The sequence below is a fragment of the Pelophylax lessonae genome (genome assembly GCF_965119305.1).
Source record: "Pelophylax lessonae genome assembly, chromosome: 4".
NCBI lineage: Eukaryota > Metazoa > Chordata > Amphibia > Anura > Ranidae > Pelophylax > Pelophylax lessonae.
The window spans coordinates 525,822,677-525,842,759 of NC_138771.1; the positions used below are offsets into that span (position 1 = coordinate 525,822,677).

Genomic DNA, 20,083 nt, shown 5'->3' on the forward strand with positions numbered 1-20,083 from the left:
TAGAATACTGCAATCACTGAGCAAATGATATCACCTGGGATGTATTTCAGTTATTTTGCAAACCTGGCCTGATGGTGGATCCTGAGGAGAGGAGTTGAGAAGCACTGATCTAGAACAAGGGGAAAAAAAAAAAGTTTTTGTCCTACCATAAACTGACATTGGGGAAATGGTTGTAGCTTGATGGCTATAATATTCATCTGGACAGTCTTCTGCAGTTGGCTGGTCCTTTAGTTAGATTCCTATAGCTGCCAATATCCCCATGTGAATGTTCCGAATTCAGTGACTTGTGAAAATGCAAGGCTATGACCCGGATTTATCAAGCTGTAATATCATTTAGGCTGGGTGTACGTTGTAACCGCATTGCATGTCCTTTGTACAGGAATCGCACCGGATTTTTGTACAATTTCATGTGAATTCAGTACGGTGCAAATTTAGCCATACATTATGTATGGCTCAATTCACACTGGATCCACTCCAAAAAGGTGCAGGACCCCTTTTATTTTGTCCGCCGTAGAATCGTAACGCATGGGTGTTCAGACCCATGCGATCTTATTCCATCTAATTTCACAGTACGCACTGTGGTTCCCGCACTGCATCAGTGTGAACCCAGCCTTAGGGCCCATTCAAACTTGACCACACACTGAAACGCAGCGGTTTAGTGTGCAGGCAGCACTGCATTTAGGGCTACAGTGACCTGCGGCAGGGAGCAGTGTGTTGTGTGTTTTACTGCATCACACAGTTACCCCTTTCTTCCCAGGAACTTTATTTAAAGTGTACAAAGTAACACTTCATTCATGTCATCACACAGCAGCGCAATGCGTTGTGCTTGCTGTGCAGTGACATATGGTGCCATCCAGTGATATGCGATATTTTACGGCATGTTTGCATATTACGGTACGTCACCTCCAGGCCGCATTGTAATGAAAACTGGGCACATAGAAAACAACTGATTCATGGAGCTCTTCCAGTGCAGAAAAATGTCAGCCACTTCTCTAGTGTGAACGAGCCCTTAAAGCGGAGTTCCGCCCACATACACATTTTTTACCTAAAAATACCCCCCTAATCCTAAGCTATCCCCAATTACCCTAACACTAACCCCACATTACAGTTCATTAGAGTTATAGAATAAAGATAAATACTTACCTTTAAAATTGATTACAGAGCGGCATTCTCCAATGTGGGCATCTGAAGCCGTGGTGTCCCCCGCTGTGTTCTTCTTCCAGGTTCCTGGCTACCCAGAATGCCGATCGCAATCTCACGCATGCGCTGTAGATTGCAAACGTCAATCAGAGTAGCGGCCGGCCGTTCCCATTGCATCCTGGGATTGATGACACTCATCTCCCAAGACGCAATGCAAAGGAGGAAGTGACGTCGGGGGCCACGGCCGCACAAGGAGGAAGAGGAAAGACGGTAAGTGTATTTTCATTAAAAACAAGGTAAGTAAAAAAAATATATATATTAACTATCCAATTCTTTTTCATGTTTTTTTATGTTAACTGATGATGCAAAGTTTATTTTTAGGGTGAAACTCCGCTTTAAAGAGACCTTGTCACCAGAAAATTAATTGCAACAAAAATCTTTGCATATGATTATATTTGAATTTAATATATTTTATGCATGTTATATACCTGTAAGAGCCTTCCTTGAGTAGATCTCCCAAAGCCCTGAGGCTGCTGCTGGGTGCCGCCATCTTGGATGTGATGTCAGCAGCCCCAGTGAACTCAGAGCCAATACTCTTTAGTACTCTCCTTCACTCCTCCCCCATAATACATTAAAGGATAAGCCCACCCTAAAACCAAATCCCTGCATCTATAGATCTGCACGATCTAACACTAACCTATCTAGCCCTGTAAAGAAGAAATCAGTATACATACCTTTTTTTTTTAAGCCAATCCGACCCGATCTCCAGCAGCGGAAGCTCTGCAGAGGACACGGCCGACAACGGCTGTGAAATGCGTGGGAAGTGACGTCACCCATAGAGTAAAGGGCCATACACACTATAAGATTTTCTGAAGACTTTTTCCTTCAGATTTACCTTTTCTATGTAGTGCAAGGGCCTGCCAGATTGCATACAAATTGAAAGTGTTTAGGTTTGACCTCATATGATCTGGTTTTGGTAAATCTAAAGGAAAAAGTCTTCAGAAAATCTTATAGTGTGTATGGCCCATTACTATGGGGCTTCCATTGTTGGCTGCACCCATCTCTATGGCAAAGCCGCTGCTGACAGCTCAGCTGGGATCGGGTGGACACTTACTACTCCGGTTTTAAAAAAGGTAAGTATACTTGGAGTTATCCTTTATAGGTTATGTAAGAAACTGAGGAGAGGGGCAGAGGAGCTGGGCCAGCATACACAATAATCAGACACTCCCAGAAGAGGAAAGCCTATGACATGTAAGGAGGGGGGGGGGGGCTGAGATAGAAAATTGATGCTTCCTGCAGTAGTCAGATTTTCTAGCAAGTTTAGAGACACATTGCAAGTGAAATAAAAAAATCACTTCTGGAAAGAAAGAATGCTGCAAGTAAATGCTTACGTTTTTTTTGTACTTTTATCTGCAATTTTTTAGATGCAGAAAGGGTCTCTTTAAAGAGTGTGGAAAAATGCCTAAAGTAGATGTAAACAGTAACCTGTCACTGTGCCCAGTATGAGTAGGTACAGTATAGAAGCTGTCCAATATTCTTCCTTTCTAATTCCTACAGTTGCCCAATAAAACATAAAACTTTTTATGGTTTAATTCCCAGATCACTGAAGACAAAAGGGTGCAAACAGCCCATGCAGAGTCTCTACAACACAATATCATGACTTGAGAACACAAAGAGAAGTTGTGGACACTTACTACTCCAGGCTTACGCCAAACTGTTGTGCAGGGAGTGGTGGTCGAGGTGGAGGAGCTTTTGTAACAGCTGCGGCTTTTCCTTTGTGTTGGAGGCGGAGCTTTTCATCGTGTCTGGAAGGTAAATTGTGGGTAAATGCAGACATATTATCTGTACTTTTGTTCTCTTTGTATTGCACTGACTGATCTTTCTCACGGCCCCTGATTTCCAGGCTGCTCTGTTTTTATCCTATAAATTGTTTACATGTGCTTTAGATATGAGATCACATTATAATATTGTTCTTTTATGCAGATTATGATCACCCACCAACATTCTGTTACTTTCTGACAGATAGTATAATAGAACCCCTGTCAAGTTTTTACTTCTTGTAAAAAGTCTAATGAGAGAGCCAGACCAAAGATCCAAGAATCCAAAATCTGTTAATATTAATGATATTGTATTACAAGGAAAGAGCCAACGCGTTTCAGTGGCTACAACATTCCTTCTTTATCAGGGCTTAAAATATTTGGGGAGCTTGGAATCAGGACCCGGTTTTTTGTTGAATAATGATAGTGGTAGGCAGATAGACTACACTTCCAATCTGTTGAGACCTAGTTAAAGCACCTTACTAGACTTATTTGGCCATCCATTATGTTACTACAGACGGGTGATGCCACTTCAGCCTCATGCAGATGGGCACAGTTACCCGTACTGAGCTGCACGCAGGCAGAGTATAAGAGTGGATGCACATATACAGCTGTCATACATCCGAATGGCCTCAAATGCAGACCTATTATGTTCGGGGACAGGCAGCTACTCAAACACAGCTGTCAAATTTTGACATGCGGCTTTGTTTGTGAGGCCTTACAAATTTGTCACATGGCGACAAGTTGTAATAAACCCAGCGTACACTAATATTACACAATTTTGGACACTTCCATTTTTGGTTTGGTGCTCTCGGACTTTTTACATGTGAATAATGCATTTTGGGTCCCCTGGATTTGGGGCACCCTGTTTTTGTTGAGCATGGCCTCTCTAGAGCCGCTGTGCTCCACATGAACTCGTCTGCCTTTCTACAAACATAAATAGTTGAATCCAGTGCCTTAAAGTGGTTGTAAACCCTTACATACAGTATATGCAGTGAAGTGACTGACCTCAGAGATTAAACAAATCCTCTTCCTCTTCTCTACAGCTCTCCAGAATTTCTACAACTTTCAGAAAGCAGGGGGCAGGGAGCTAAAGTTACAATCTGAAGAGGTACGTAAGAAGAGTTGAGAGCTGAAAGCTGATTGGAGGGGAGGGAGGGGAGGGACACCCAATCCCACCTTCATACAGCACACAGGAACAGAGCTAAGGCTGTCAATCACAGTCTGTGTGCTGGAGCTCCCTCCCGCGTCACCTTTTTTGTGTTCGAAAATATTTTTAGAAGTGCTCTGGATTACACACTATAGCGGGATATGCTTTGTTTAGAATTCATGAGTGAGGTTTACAACCACTTTATATATACACATTACTGTTTTTTACTACGGTCTGTGAATCTTTTGAGGAGACTTCCTCTCACTTTCTGTTCCAGAGATTCTCTGTTATCAGGATGGAAGTAAAGGTAAATCTCCACAGTGGGGACAGAGACCGTGGGGTATAATGGTGTTAGGATGAATGAAGTATCTTAAGATACACCTTAATGAAGTGTCTTAAGGCAGGACCTAACTCCTACAAGGACCAAGATGGCGGAGCAGTACATGCTGCGTGGCACCCAAACAGCGGATCGCAGCAGCACAACTCTGGATTTGCTGTGCAGGTGAGTATGTGCTTTGGAAGAGCACTACAGCACTATAAATGGGGGAAGAAACATGGAGGGGGGAGTGGAGTATCACTTTAAGCACTTTCTCCAGGTGCTTGCAGCAAACCAGAACTTTTGGGTTTAGAGCCCGGTGATTTTCATGCCTAAGTATTGAATTGCTGTTGCTAAGCTAGCGGTAGTCTGTTCACATATGAATGGTCTTTTCCACCCTCCTTGAGAGTCCACTTTGGCTTTGGATACCACCAATGACAAGCAGTGCCAAAGCTCCATCATAAATATAAAATTTTAGAACTGCTTCTTTGTAAAGCCTACCCCTTTTTCTTGTCTGTTTTCTATGTAGGATAACTACAAACATGACTTAGGCTGTCCCCACACCACAAATGCCCCTCTAACATGTTTTACCCAATAGGACTTTGTCGTATGAAATCTCTAGACTAAGCCCTGTTGGGTGAAACATGCTAAGGGGTGGTCCTGGGGTGGGCACTGCTTAACTCATGTTTGTGGATATAGTACACAATAAACACATGGCAGATATACCAGTGAGCCCTCTGGTGTGCAGTAGCTTCCTTTTTCTATGCTCGTTTTGCCCCAGTACCTGAGGTTTGAGTGGCAGTGGGAAGGAGTGGCATGGAGCCAAGAATGTTTGTGTTAAATGATTCTAGTATGGCCAGTGTTACAGTCTACTTTCAAACATTCCCTGTTCTCAGAGTATGGAGCCCTGATTTCATGAACAGGCCACTATTTACTTCATAGTTAGACATGGTATGATCAATGTCACTAGCATAAGGCTTCTAGGCTAACCTGAAAAAAAACTGAACGGATTCCCCCATCCACACAAGCAAGATGGTTGGAGGAATCCTCCCTACTGTGTTACTGTATTCTGATAGCAGGGACTCCTCTGCTGTCAGAATACACTGATCATCGCTGCAGCCTATTGGCTCAATACACTTGATCGGAGGAAAATTTTCCAACAAGCCAGTTCGAGATAAGTCAATCATTAGATCAACTTCTCTGGAACAGGAATTGCCATAGATGGATCAGAATTCAGATGGCCCCTGCTGAATCAATTGATTTTTGATCTATCCATGGGCAGCATTAAGCAGCAATCACCCCACGCTAATTACATACTTTGATACGCCCACTCTCTGCGGAATACAGCCATGCCAATGTACCAAAATCTGTGTTTTTTTTAAATAAATATACCCCATAGTGTATTGTAATATTACAGAACTTACTGTAACACTTCCTGTGGAATGATGAGACGATTAAATCGGAGATGCTCTCGAAGGTCACTTAGGTGGTTCATGTAAGAAACTTTCTTGCCAAACTTGTGACTGAATTAAAGGAGAACATTACTATTTAAAAAGACTTCTAAAGCTAAAAAAAAAGTGCAGTGGTAAAATCAAAATCTATTAAAACTTCAAAATATAAACAAAACTAGAAATGTATTTTATTGTAATTCTTTTTTGTAATAAAATTATGTTTAAAAAAATAATCTGTGAGTCGCTACAATTCATTTCATGATGTGCCTTAGAAAGTCCAGCTCTTTGTCTTTGTGATGAATCAATTTGGGTCCTGGTTTTCCAGCCCAAGATTCCCCACAAATTCCCATTTCTACATTACTTTGGATGATGCCACTAGTTGGGTAGTTCAGTTTCTTTAATATAAACAAAACTAATTTTATCTGCTTTCTCTGTATCTGCTGTAACCCTAGAAAGAGACATATTTTAGATTGGTAACTCCAGGCAAACAGCTAAATGCACTGATGAAATACTTATATGAGCTGTGATACTGCCAAAGGATTTCTGTTTTTGTCCATCCAGTCTTAAGATTTCGGCAGCTCTATACAGCCAGGACTGGTGACTTGACTTTTCTCATTATCAGGTAAGAAAAAATGCCAGGTACATGTGCTACAACGCACTTTACAAAAAGCACCATATAAATGGACAACAGCAAACATGGATAGTTGTAAACCTGGCCTAATTGATTTATTGAATAATTCCATAACTGAATAAATGGTGTTTTTTTTATATCAGCCTAGAGTTCAGCTTTAAAGGTTTGGAGTTGTTAAAAAAACAAATCTACTCACCTCCGTGCTCCAGCATTGGTGTGATGTTGCAGCTGTCCCCTGCCAGCTCTAAGCCTGAACTGAGCAATCACATGACTGATGGTTGCTTAGTCCTTGGTCAGCTCTGAGCAGAGAACGGCGACTGTCAGCCACCGCTCTCCCCTCTGCCCCTGCAGCACACACTGGAGCGCCGCACTGGAGAGAGGGCAGGAGTGGCTGGCTCCAAATCTCAGCAACGTGCTGAAAGGCTGAGCCAGCTGCTGATCAGCCATTTGGGTAGATCCCGAAAATATGGTCAGAATCCTTCCAGAGCTTGGAGTGGCTCTGTGACTTCAAGCGACAGCGGGCTTTAGCTTGATTGCTAGACAAGTGATCGGTTCTGTGTAGAGCAGGGGTGTCAAACTCGATTTAATTGCGGAGCCACATCAGCTTTATGATTGTCCTCAAAAGGGCCAGTAGTATCTGTAAGGCTATATAAATTTATGCAGGGCTCTTTTTTCTCAGAGAATAGGGGCAGGAACTCTACCAATCCCCCTACTGAACCACATTGATCAGTGGGTGTGGCCATATTGCACTGGTAAGATTTTAATGGGCCACTAAATACCAGGAGTGCGTTATGTACTGAGTGAAGGGTTCAGGGGTGTGCTGTGTAGAGAGTGCAGGGTTGAGGAGTGCACGACATACAGAGTGCAGGGATTAGGGGTGTGCAGGGTTCAGCTCTTATTCACTGTCTGTCCACATCTCACTTCCACCTTTCCCCCCTGGGGGTAGGGCCACATGAAATGGCCTGGCAGGCTGGATTCGGCAGCAGGCCTTGTGTTTGACACACGTGGTGAAGAGTCATCCTTTAATATGGCACCATAATAAAAGGCGATGTCTGTGTCAGAGACAAATTTCTTGAGTTAATGTCATTAAACAATGCAATGTGAGAGCTTGTCAGTTTCTGCAAATCTAATTCACCGCAAGGAGAGCTGCATAGGAGATGAAAGGTTGGAACATTCCAGTGTGGATTTGAAGGCTGAGTGCAGAGAGAGCTTACGATAACTATCATGCCAAATGATTATCACCTGAAAACTTAATTGCATACAAATTTAAGGCACGGAAAAGCATGCGGCATACGGGGAGCTTAGAATTTCCTTTCTGCTGTGTTGGGTACTGATGCTAAAAGAGAATTTGTAGAGAACATATAGCAAAACTATCATGTTACTCAATATAAATTAAAAGTAAATGAAACCCAATTGAAGCCCATGCATTTTTTTTCTGGCAGAAGCGCTGTCAGGTTTATGAACCCATTGAGGAGATTTTCCCTCACTTCTGTTTGGTCACTGAGACAGAAAGTAAGCAAAATCTCCACTTTAGCCCCAGTTCACAGTATGCAGTGCAGGGAAAAGCATTTCTTTTCGAATCACATGCGAATCTTCAGCAATGCGATTTGAGCCATTATTCTGTATGGCTCAAATCGCAGCGAATTCGCACCAAAAACGTGCAGGACCCTTTTTTTTTGGCTGCACCAGAATCAGATTGCATGGGTGTTCACACCCATGCGCTTAGATTCTGCAAATCGTACTGCAATTTGCGAACTGATTTCGGAGTGTCATTAAGATACACACACACATCGATTCGTATGAACGGGGTGCAATTTACATGAGGTGCAGAATCCGCACAGAACTCGCTGCGAATATCGCACAGCATCAGTGTGAACCGTGGCTAAGCAAAATTGAACCTAAATAAATCAACTGCATTCACTCACCTTATCACCGGCTTGAATATTTTCCACAGAACTTTGATGAAGTTAGTTGGATGCACAACATAAAGCGCCTTTAGATTCTTCTTATACCTGAAGAGGAAGAAACAACTTTTCAATGTGTACGTTAAGCCAAATATTTTGTTCTAGTTTTGGATAGAATGCAGAAAGATTGATACACCTGTTGGGTTTTTTACTGCTCCCTGCGGCAACATTACAGAGATTTTTCCTCACTTCCTGTCCTGCTTACATTGCTTTACCTAACAGGAAGTTAGGATAAATCTGCAACAGGGAAGACAGCAAAAAAAGGGAAAAAAAAAAACTGTAATTCCTATTATATGGTTTTTGTAAACCTATAGAAAAATTGTACAAGAACATTGTATAATGTATGGCCCTGGTTCACACCAGTGTGGTTCTGAAATCACACAAATTCAAATGAGGCAATTTCATATGCAGCTTGCTGATATTTGTGCTACTTCATTTAACAGAGGTCAATGCAAGTCACACTGAAATCACACACAAATAGTGCAGGAACCTTTTTCAGAGTCACAGCAATTTGAACAGTTCCATTGACACGAATGGGGTGCGACTTGCCATGCAACTTTGAACTGTCAAGTTGCATGACAAGTCACCCCAAATGAAAGAAACTTCAGTGAAATTTCACAAAATTACATTTCAATAGAGTTCTGTTCACAGCAGTGGCACTGCAATGCAGTAGTTTGTGTTGCAATCCACTGCACTGAAAAAAAGGATTCTGCATGCAGTGCTTTTTTAAGTGCACAACACAACACTATCGTCATGGTGTGAACTGGAAACAGCAGAAAAAAGGCATTTTGTTTTGTCTTTGCGTTGGGTCTGCCCTGGAAATACAGTAACTTAGTACCATCTTAAGAGCATTAAAGGGCCCTGGGCAATGCAGTGCACTGGGGCCCTGCCTACACAATCACCCACGAGAATAAAAATGCAAATTATCTATAAGGCAATATTTTTTGGTATAGCAGTGCAAGGCTAATGACAGCTTCCAAGTTCGGCGGCTGGGTCCAGTAAACACACACACGGACGGGAGTCAAAATTCCTCTGTCCTGTGTGTGCCTGTTCCCGTGGTTTCGGACAGGCATTCCTGCAGTTGTGGGCTCCCCCTCCACGGCCCAAGAGGCCTGACAGCAGCACAGGGCCGACAGGCGCTTGCCATCTGCTAAGTTCGGCGGAGGGATGCACATGGGGAATCAGGACTAATGCTTGGCTGGGGCTGGGCAGGTCGGGCCCCCTGGGCAAGGGGTACCCCCAGCCAACTGCCCAGCGTGCCCATTCGGTAAGATGGCCCTGCAGTAACTGCTAGTGTAGCCTTAACACATCTGAAAGCCCTTAATGCTGAACTCAGGACACAACTTTCATTGAAATATATTCCTCAATAGCCACAAAGTATATAAATCCATTTTATGTTCACCAAATTCCATTTCAAACCCAGATATCGTAAATGTAGCAGTGACATCACTGTTTTTTACATGGCCTGTACAATAGAGCAGAGCTGTAGGAGGGAACCAGTAGGCTCCACCCACTACAGACTACCTGCAGGAAACTATATGAGTGGGCGGAGACAAGACCAGTCTCTCTGCACAAGGAGAGAAAGCAGCAGTGACCAGTCTTTGTTACAGGAAGCTCCTGCACAGAGGTAAAGATTTACACTAAATATTGCACAGATCTGGAAGAAAAACACAAGGCACACCAAGATTCAAATAAGAATACACATGACTCTTGTATTTAGACAATGTTTTCTTATTCCAGAGTACATCTTTAATTAAAAAAATAAAAAAAAACTACAAGATTGTCTTTTTACCTGAGCGAACTTGTTCTGTTCATTGCTATCTGTCATGGTCTATGATGTGATCAGGGGGTGCAGTAGGGGTATACCTGTTGTCTAATTATTTTGAGCTTAAAGGGTCTGTCTTTCTCATCTCAGAACATGGGAAGTGTGACCTTTGTGGACAATAAAAGGGTCCACAGAGTATTGTACATGTCCTTAGGCCAGTGTGATTTCTACACAAACGTTTTGCAAACCAAATAAAAAAATAAAGGAAAAAATGCAGTTTCTGGTTTTCCTATCTGAGCTTCAACGTATCTGCTTCTATTATTCACTCATCACTTTGAAGCATGTACATCGGAGATGCGTGGATCCCCTCTACGCCAATGACAGTGAAATTATTGGGGTTATTTTATCATCTGTCCCTATGAAGTCTCCGAAGGCTGTGATATCCTGATTTCAGCGATGCAATTGTCAGAGAAACAGACAGGCACAAAAGAGGCCATCAAAGACTTTCATCAAAAAAAAAAAAAAAAAACTCAATGTTTGTTAATAGTTTTCTAGCCAAATAAGATGAAACGAGTGTTTGAAGGACCCTGTTCTGTATACGTGTCACGTCGTGTTATTCCAGCCTTCCAGATAGTGATCTGCATTGTTATTATAGATGATAGTGAGCTGGTGAAAAGTGGCTTTATAATGAGATCCAGTGCTACTGTGCGCGCTGAGATGATCTGACTACACATCTTCCTAATGCCCTTCCTATGAATTGAAATCTCTCTGCTCTTATTTCCTCCACCAATGTTCTGATACATTTCAATACTGCACTAGAAATTATTCTGCGGCTTTACTGAAACATTAAATTAATGTTATTTCTGCAAAAAATATAGTAAATACTAAAGTATATTCAGAAACCGATACTTCCAGTGTCCATCTCCTTATTCCCCTGTTGTTCTCAGTGGTTCCTACTGCTAACTTATTTATTTCCTGCTGGTTCCTCTCATCAGCGCCTATCCCCCGCTCTGCTCAGTGGTTCCCTCTGCTGACGCCCATCCACCATTCTGCTCTGTGGTTCCTCTTCCTAAGGTCTATTCCCTACTATGCTCAGTGGTTCCTCTTCCTAAGGTCTATTCCTTACTATGCTCAGTGGTTCCTACTGCTAACTTATTTATTTCCTGCTGGTTCCTCTCATCAGCGCCTATCCCCCACTCTGCTCAGTGGTTCCCTCTGCTGACGCCTATCCACCATTCTGCTCTGTGGTTCCTCTTCCTAAGGTCTATTCCCTACTATGCTCAGTGGTTCCTCTTCCTAAGGTCTATTCCTTACTATGCTCAGTGGTTCCTACTGCTAACTTATTTATTTCCTGCTGGTTCCTCTCATCAGCGCCTATCCCCCACTCTGCTCAGTGGTTCCCTCTGCTGACGCCTATCCACCATTCTGCTCTGTGGTTCCTCTTCCTAAGGTCTATTCCCTACTATGCTCTGTGGTTCCTCTTCCTAAGGTCTATTCCTTACTATGCTCAGTGGTTCCTCCTGCTAATGCCGATCTCCCACTGTGCTTAGTGCGGACACCTATCCCCAACTGTGCTCAATGGTTCTTCGCACCAACTTTTTGTCCCTGCTGTGCTCAGTGCTTTGCCCCCGCCAACGCGTATTTCCCACTGTGCTTAGTGGTTATTCCCAATGGCCCAAAGTCACATCTGTATCCTAGTGACTATAGGAAACTAATAATGCGGGGTGTTAACAGGAGGAACCAGTAAGCACAGAAGGGGACAGAAGCGTGCCTACGTTAAGTGCCATCTGATGCAGTCATTTTTACTGTTTGAGACAGCAACTACTCTAGGCATTTGTTCTAGCTTAGTGAATTGTGGGTGGGCTGCCCACCAGAGATCGTACCAGCTTTTGACCCACGTATACTCTGGTTACCATCCCATTTTTGCAACCAATAACACTTTGGCCCAGCTTCCAGAATCCTAGTAACCAGTGATGCGGTGTGTCATTGGTTGCTAAGATGCTGGTGGCATGGCATAGGATTTTTTGGTGCAGACGGCCTCTTGCTCCATATCAACCAATGATACTGTGTTGCCCAGTCACCAGCGTCCAAGCAATTAGCCCAGTAATGCTCCCCTCCTTTCACTGTTCTGTTGCAGGCTAGAGGTGGGTCCAGGATCAGGTTCAGGCTAAGGTAACATTTGTGCAGCCGCGGGTTGGTGTCTGTTCACAGGTTCAGCTGCGATTCAGGTACGAATTTTTGCCTGAATTCGCACCTGAACCATACCCAAAGACGCACAGGACCCTTCTGCAACCTGGATCGCTGCTGCCCCAGACCTGTGTCAACCGGCTCCATTGAGAGACGGTCACACTCGCCTGTCATGTGAATTGGATGCGGCCGGGGAAACAGGCATCCGAACCACATATGTTTGAACCCAGACTAAGCCCTCATTCACACTGAACAGGGGGTTTGAAATTTTGCAAAGTCATCGGAACTCACACGATTTCAAAGCTGCAATTTAGTCCGACTTCAGAGGCAACTTCAAAGACATCTGTGCGGCTTCATGCACAGAGGTCTATTGAAATCACCTCCAAAGTCGCCAAAAGTAGTGCAGGAACTATTTTTGGAAATCAGTGCGGCGCCACAAAGTTGGCGTCGCACCAATTGGGACTCTTCCCCTTGCCAGCAATAGGCTGCGATTTACCATGTGATTTGACTTGTCAAATTGCACCGATGTTATCGGAAGCTCCCCAAGGAACTTGGTTGATTGATGCTGGTCGTCAGACTGAGGACATCGAATGGCAGAAAAAAAAAGTACTGCTGGTGAAAAGAAAGAAGGAGACTTTCTCCGCAAAAGCTGTGGTATGATATTATTTAGTGGGCTAATCTTTTTTGGCTGGAGTTCTGCTTTACTTTTTTATCTAAGAATAAATCCAGGTTTTTCTCAAGCAGACAAAACAAGATGCGAGGGAAAATCTCCATTCCAGCTTGATGGGAGGCAGAGCCAACTGAAACAGAGCTATCAGGAAGGGAGAGGAGATTTCCCAACAAAGACACAGCAGGGAAAAAAAAACATGTTCTAGTATAGTGGGGAGGGAAAAACATAAAAAAAAAAAAAAAAAAAAAAAAAAAAAAAAAAAGGTAGGATGATAAATCTTAAAAGCAGAAATTTGGACAGATTGACCCCCTCAGTTCTCTGCGAACCACCTCCCACTACTCCCCTAGGTTATTTTTATAAAAAAAAAAAAACACACTATGTACATGGACATCATGAAAGCTTTCTCTTCTTCTTGCTGTGTCGGCATTCTTCCATGGCTTCACAGCACTTACATAATGACATGAGAGCACCACTCAGTCTTGGAGAGCTTTAAACTTGTGGTGACACTCACCTAGAAAACATGTAAATGACAGGCTGGGCTCTAAGGAATCGGGCAGAGTGAAGACAGTGCCATTCTGTCCTGAAGAGGACTGCAACAAGAATGGAGTTGGGAACAGCACTGAAACGTAGAGAGGATAAGTAGAAATGATCTATAAATACACTGCTCAAAAAAATGAAAGGAACACTGTAAAAACATCAGATCTCAATGTAGAAAAAAATCATGCTGGATATCTATACTGATGCCACATTGATTGATGGAAATTAAAATTATCAACCTACAGAGGGCTGAATTCAAAGACAGCCGGAAAATCAAATTAAAAAAATAATGCAGCAGGCTAGTCCATTTTGCTGAAATTCATTGCAGCAACTTAAAATGGTACTCAGTAGTTTGTATGGCCCCCACATGCTTGAATGCATGCCTGACAATGTCAGGGCATGCTCCTAATGAGACGATGGATGGTGTCCTGGGGTATTTCCTCCCAGATCTGGACTAGGGCATCAGTGAGCTCCAGACCAGACTGAGATGCGACCTGGCGGCATCAGATGGACCGAAACATAATGTCCCAGAGGTGTTCTATTAGATTTAGGTCAGGCGAGCGTGGGGGCCATTCAATGGTATCAATTCCTTCATCCTCCAGGAACTGGCTTAATACTCTCGCTACATGAGGTCGGGCATTGTCATGTACCAGGAGGAACCCAGGACCCACTGCACCAGCATAGAGTCTGACAATGGGTCCAAAGATTTCATCCTGACATCTAATGGCAGACAGGGTGTCATTGTCTAGTCTGTAGAGGTCTGTATGTCCCTCCATGGATATGCCTTCTCAGACCATCACTGACCCACCACCAAACCAGTCATGATGAATAATGTTACAGGCAGCATAACGATCTCCACGGCTTCTCCAGACCCTTTCATGTTATTCACATGTGCTCAGGGTGAGCCTGCTCTCATCTGTGAAAAGCACAGGGCGCCAGTGGCAGACCTGCCAGTTCTAGTGTTCAATGGCAAATGCCAATTAAGCTCCACGGTGCAGGGCAGTGAGCACAGGGCCCACTAGAGGATGTCAGGCCCTCAGGCCACCCTCATGAAGTCGGTTTCTGAGACATTTACATCAGGGGCCTGCTGGAGGCCATTTTGTAGGGCTCTGGCAGTTCTCATCCTGTTCCTCCTTGCGCAAAGGAGCAGTTACCGGTCCTGCTGATGGTTTAATGACTTTCTACGGTCCTGTCCAGCTCTCCTAGAGTAACTGTCTCCTGAAATCTCCTCTATGCTCTTGAGACTGTGCTGGGAGACACAGCAAACATTCTGGCAATGGCACGTATTGATGTGCCATCCTGGAGTAGTTGAACTGCCTGTGCAACCTCTATAGGGTCCTGGTATCGCCTCATGCTACCAGTAGTGACACTGAACCTAACCAAATGCAAAACTAGTACACAACAGTCAGAAAAGAGGAGTAGGGAAAAAATGTCAGTGGCCTCCACCTATAAAATCATTCCTGTTTTGGAGATTGTTTCATTGTTGCCCATCTAGTGCACCAAAGCAGCTGAAACTGGTTAATCAGCATCTGATTAAGCATAGATAGCATCTGAAACCAGATAAATATCCCAGGAGTTTAGTTGACTTAATGCTGTATTAAAAAGTGTTCTTTTAATTTCTAAAGCGCAGTGTATATACAGTATATATAGGTGTAAGGCCAACGCGTTTCAGGGCCCTTCCTCGGGGCTGTTTGTCTGGAGCTTTTGTAACTCAAAACCCGCCTTAAAAGAATGTCAGTCTGTTACCAGCAGTGATGGGCAAAAAGCAGAGGAATGTGAAACTTTATATGCATTCACATAGCAGAGATTTATCCTCCCTTCCTGTCCAGCTGATGGGTGTAAGACAGATGAGCAAGAGAAGAAAAATTTCCTTTATGGGGGACACAGACAGCAAATACACAGTAATTAAATTAGTGCATGCTTTATGCTGTACTAAATTTACTCCAATGGAGTGAAAAAAAGTGAGGAGCTAATTCCTCAGCTTTTGATTGGTTGCTAGCAGAAACCATTAACCACTTCCCGTCGGCGCACTGCCTATTTACGTCAGCAGTGTGGCAGCTGCAGGAAAAATCACGTTAATAGGCGTCATCTCTCCTGGGAGGAGCTAGGGGGCGAGCACGCGCCGCTGACGGGGCGCTCCCGCCCTCGATCGTCAGCAGGGAAGCCAGTGCGTGTGTCAGGTGGCTCTGATCACTGGCTGACACCGACGATCTCTCCCCGCTGACAGAGAAGGACGGACGGCTGATGTAAACACAGCCGCCCGTCCTTCTCCCTGCAATGATTACAGAACACCTCTATATAGGATCGCAGGTCTCTATGATTATTTCAAAAGCCCAACCCCCCCCCACAGTTAGAATCACTCCCCTAGGCTTACATTTAACCCCTTGATCAACATTAGTATTATCTCCTTCCCTGCCAATGGCATTATTACAGTAACAGTGCATATTTTTAGCACTGATTACTGTAGTAATGTTACTGGTACCCCCCAAAAGTGTAAAAATGTCAGTTAGGGGTCCGATCTGTCCGTCACAATGTTGCAGTCCCGCAAAAAAAAAAAAAAAAAAAAAAAAAAATCGCAGATCGCTGCCATTACTAGTGAAAAAAAAAAAAAAAAAACAATAAAAATGACATAAATCTTTCCGTAGTTAGTACACGCAATAACTTTTGCGCAAACCAATCAAAATGCGCTTATTGCAATTTTTTTTTCACAAAAAATATGTAGCAGAAAACAAATTGGCCTAAAATGTTAAAAAATTTTGATTTTTACTTTTTTTTTTGGGAATGTCATATAACAGAATGTGAAAAATATAGTTTTTTTTTTAAAATTGTCGCACTTTTTTTGTTTATAGCGAAAAAATAAAAATCACACAGGTGATCAAATACCACCAAAAGAAAGCTCTATTTGTGGGGGAAAAAAGGATGTCAATTTTATTTGGGTACAGCGTCGCACGACCGCGCAATTGTCCGTTAAAGTCACGCAGTGCCTAATCGCAAAATATGGCCTGGTCATTAAGGGGGAAAATCTTTCGGTCCAGAAGTGGTTAAAGGGCCAAAATAATACCTTCTTGTACACTGTATAAGTTGATCTAAATATGGCGGCTGTACTTAAACCCCTTTCCTAACCAGACCAATTTTCAGCTTTCAGTGCTCTCACAATTTGAATGACAATTACTCAGTCATGCAACACTGTCCCCATATGAAATTTCCATCCTTTTTTCACACAAACAGAGCTTTCTTTTGGTGGTATTTAATCATAATTGGGTTTTTTATTTTTTGCGCTATAAATGAAAAAAGACCGAAAATTTTGTAAAAAAATGTAATTTTCTTCGTTTCGGTTTTAAATTTTGCAAATTTAGTCATTTTTCTTCATAAGTTTTGGCCAAAATTTATACCGCTACATATCTTTAGTAAAAATAACCCAAATAAGTATACATTTTTTTGGTCTTTGTGAAGGTTATAGAGCCTACAAGTTATGGTACCAATCATTGAAAATTGATCACATCTGATGTACTGATGTCCTATCTCATTTCTTGAGACCCTAACAAGTCAGGACAGTACAAATACCCCCCGAATGACCCCTTTTTGGAAAGTAGACATTCCAGGGTATTTAGTAAGAGGCATGGTGAGTTTTTTGAAGTTGTCATTTTTTCCCACAATTCTTTGCAAAATGAAGATTTTTAAAAAAAAAAAATATTTTTCACAAAATGGTCATATTACGAAGTTATTTCTCACACACTGTACAGGCATACTTGCAACTACACCCCAAAATACATTCTGCTACTCCTCCTGAGTATGGCGATACCACTTTTCCACAGCCTGGCCACATGCAGAGGCCCAACATCCAAGAAGCACCGTCAGGCGTTCTAGAAGCAAAAATTACACATATAATTTTCTGACGACCTATCACACTTTTGAAGGCCCTGGAGCACCTGGACAATGGAAACCCCCATAAAATGATGCCATTTTGGAAAGAAAACACCCCAACACATAATCTAGGAGGCATAAAGAGTATTTTGAACTTGTCATTTTTTTTCCACAAATTTTTGGAAAATGTGGAAAGAAAACCAAAACGCATTTTTTTTTTTTTTTACACAAAGTTGTCCGATTATAAGACATTTCTAACACATAGCATGTACATAGCAAAAAATGACAACCCAAAATACATTCTGCTACTCCTCCTGAGTATGGCGATACCACATGTGTGACACTTTTCCACAGCCTGACCACACACAGAGGCCCAACAGGCAGGGAGCACTGTCATTTGTGAGGCACTGTAGGGCACTGATAAGCATTGTAGTGGCACTGATGTGGCATTGATGTGGCCCGGATGAGCACTGATGTGGCATGGATGTGGCCTGGATGAGCACTGACGTGGCATGGATGTGGCACTGATGAGCACTGACGTGGCATGGATGTGGCACTGATGAGCACTGATGTGGCACGGATGAGCACTGACGTGGCATGGATGTGGCACTGATGAGCATGGATGTGGTACTGATGAGCACTGACATGGCATGGATGTGGCACTGATGAGCACTGATGAGGCATGGATGAGCACTAACATGGCACAGATGTGGAATGGATGAGCACTGATGTGGCATGGATGTGGCACGGATGAGCACTGACATGGCATGGATGTGGCACTGATGAGCACTGATGTAGCACGGATGAGGCACTGATGAGCACTGACGTGGGATGGATGTGGCACTGATGAGCACTGATGTGGCATGGATTAGCCCTGACGTGGCATGGATGAGGCACAGATGAGCACCCTGACGTGGCATGGATGTGGCACAGACATGGCATGGATGTGGCATTGATGTGGCACTGACATGGCATGGATGAGCACTGATGTGGCATGGATGTGGCACGGATGAGCACTGACGTGGCATGGATGTGGCACGGATGAGCACTGACATGGCACGGATGAGCACTGACGTGGCATTGATGTGGCATGGATGAGCACTGACGTGGCATGGATGTGGCGTGGATGAGCACTGACGTGGCATTGATGTGGCACGGATGACCACTGACATGGCACGGATGAGCACTGAAGTGGCATGGGTGTGGCACGGATGAGCACTGACGTGGCATGGATGTGGCACAGATGAGCACTGACATGGCACGGATAAGCACTGACGTGGGATGGATGAGCAAGAATGTGGCATGGATGAACACTGAGGTGGCATGGGCAGGCACAGATGTGGCATGGATGTGGCACAGATGTGGCACAGATGAGGCATGGATGAGCACGGATGTGGCATGGATGAGCACTGAGGTGGCATGGATGAGGCACTGATGGGGCACAGATGAGGCACTGATAGGGCACAGATGAGGCACAGAAGGCACTGATAGGGCACAGATGAGGCAGAGGAGGCACTGATAGGGCACAGATGAGGAAGAGGAGGCACTGATAGGGCACAGATGAGGCAGAGGAGGCACTGATAGGGCACAGATGAGGCAGAGGAGGCACTGATAGGGCACAGATGAGGCAGAGGAGGCGTGCAGCTGCAGTTTCTCTCCTCTCCTCGCATGCTGTACCGATTGCTGAGTACAGCGTGCGAGGAGAGGAGAGAAATGAACCGGACATGCACCGGTTTGTTGTGAAGTGATCACTCTGTCATTGGACGGAGCGATCACGTGGTAAAGGACCGCTCTCATTGGCCCTTTACCGCGATCCGTGATGCGTTGGGTCCCCGGGACCCGGCGAGCACGGACACTCCCGTGTGCGCGCCCCAGGGGGCTCGCGGGAGCGCGATTCTGGGAGGACGTCCATGTACGCCCTCCCAGAACTAGACAACCACACTGTAGCTGTCTTTCGGCTATGGCCCGGTTGGAAAGTGGTTAAAGTGATAAAAAACCCTAACATACTGTAAGAACACTGAAGTAACTAGTCTCAGGTGATACACAGTGATAAATTAAACCCTTCTACATAAGGTGTACCTGTTTATCTGCACCTTCTCTCCTCTACAGTCTTCCATAGTTCACAATGCACAACACAGAGCACAGATTTGAGAGTCATTTGTGACCTGAGTGGATGAAATGGAAACACTCCCCTCTACACAGTCTAATAAGGAATCTTGCACAGCTGAGGCTGTCAATCACATGCTGTGTCCATAAAATCTACTCTTGCAATGGGCCCCCCCTGCACTGCAAAGGTTGTGTGGGTTTTGTAACAAAGAGAAATACTTACCTTATTCTGCACTTCAGCAGGGTTCTTGCAATGGTGCAACTAGTCCCCCGCAGCCTCCTTTTTTAAAGGCACTCCCAGCTAATCTCTCTCCCTTACCACATACAATTCAGGGATATGAGCATTTAACCCCTAAAGTGCGGGGGAGGGGGAGGGGCCCATTGCAAGGGAATTTTTTTCCAAATCCTGAGGTTGGCTTTCATAAGTAAAATATATCCACATACATTGTTATACATTTCCAGGCAATCTTGCCTTTTTTGATAAA

The 20,083-nt window shown here is 43.9% G+C and overlaps 1 protein-coding gene across 1 annotated transcript in view; it reads right to left on the reverse strand.

Moving 5' to 3' along the window:
* Positions 1–20,083, reverse strand: part of ARHGAP8 (Rho GTPase activating protein 8) — a 137,517-nt gene that overhangs the window by 66,378 nt on the left and 51,056 nt on the right. The window contains exons 6-8 of the mRNA XM_082253277.1: positions 8,431–8,517; positions 5,848–5,946; positions 2,835–2,945 (exon numbers count right to left, since the gene is read on the reverse strand). Of these exons, the coding sequence (XP_082109403.1) occupies positions 2,835–2,945; positions 5,848–5,946; positions 8,431–8,517 (297 nt within the window). The remainder of the gene's footprint in view (positions 1–2,834; positions 2,946–5,847; positions 5,947–8,430; positions 8,518–20,083) is intronic.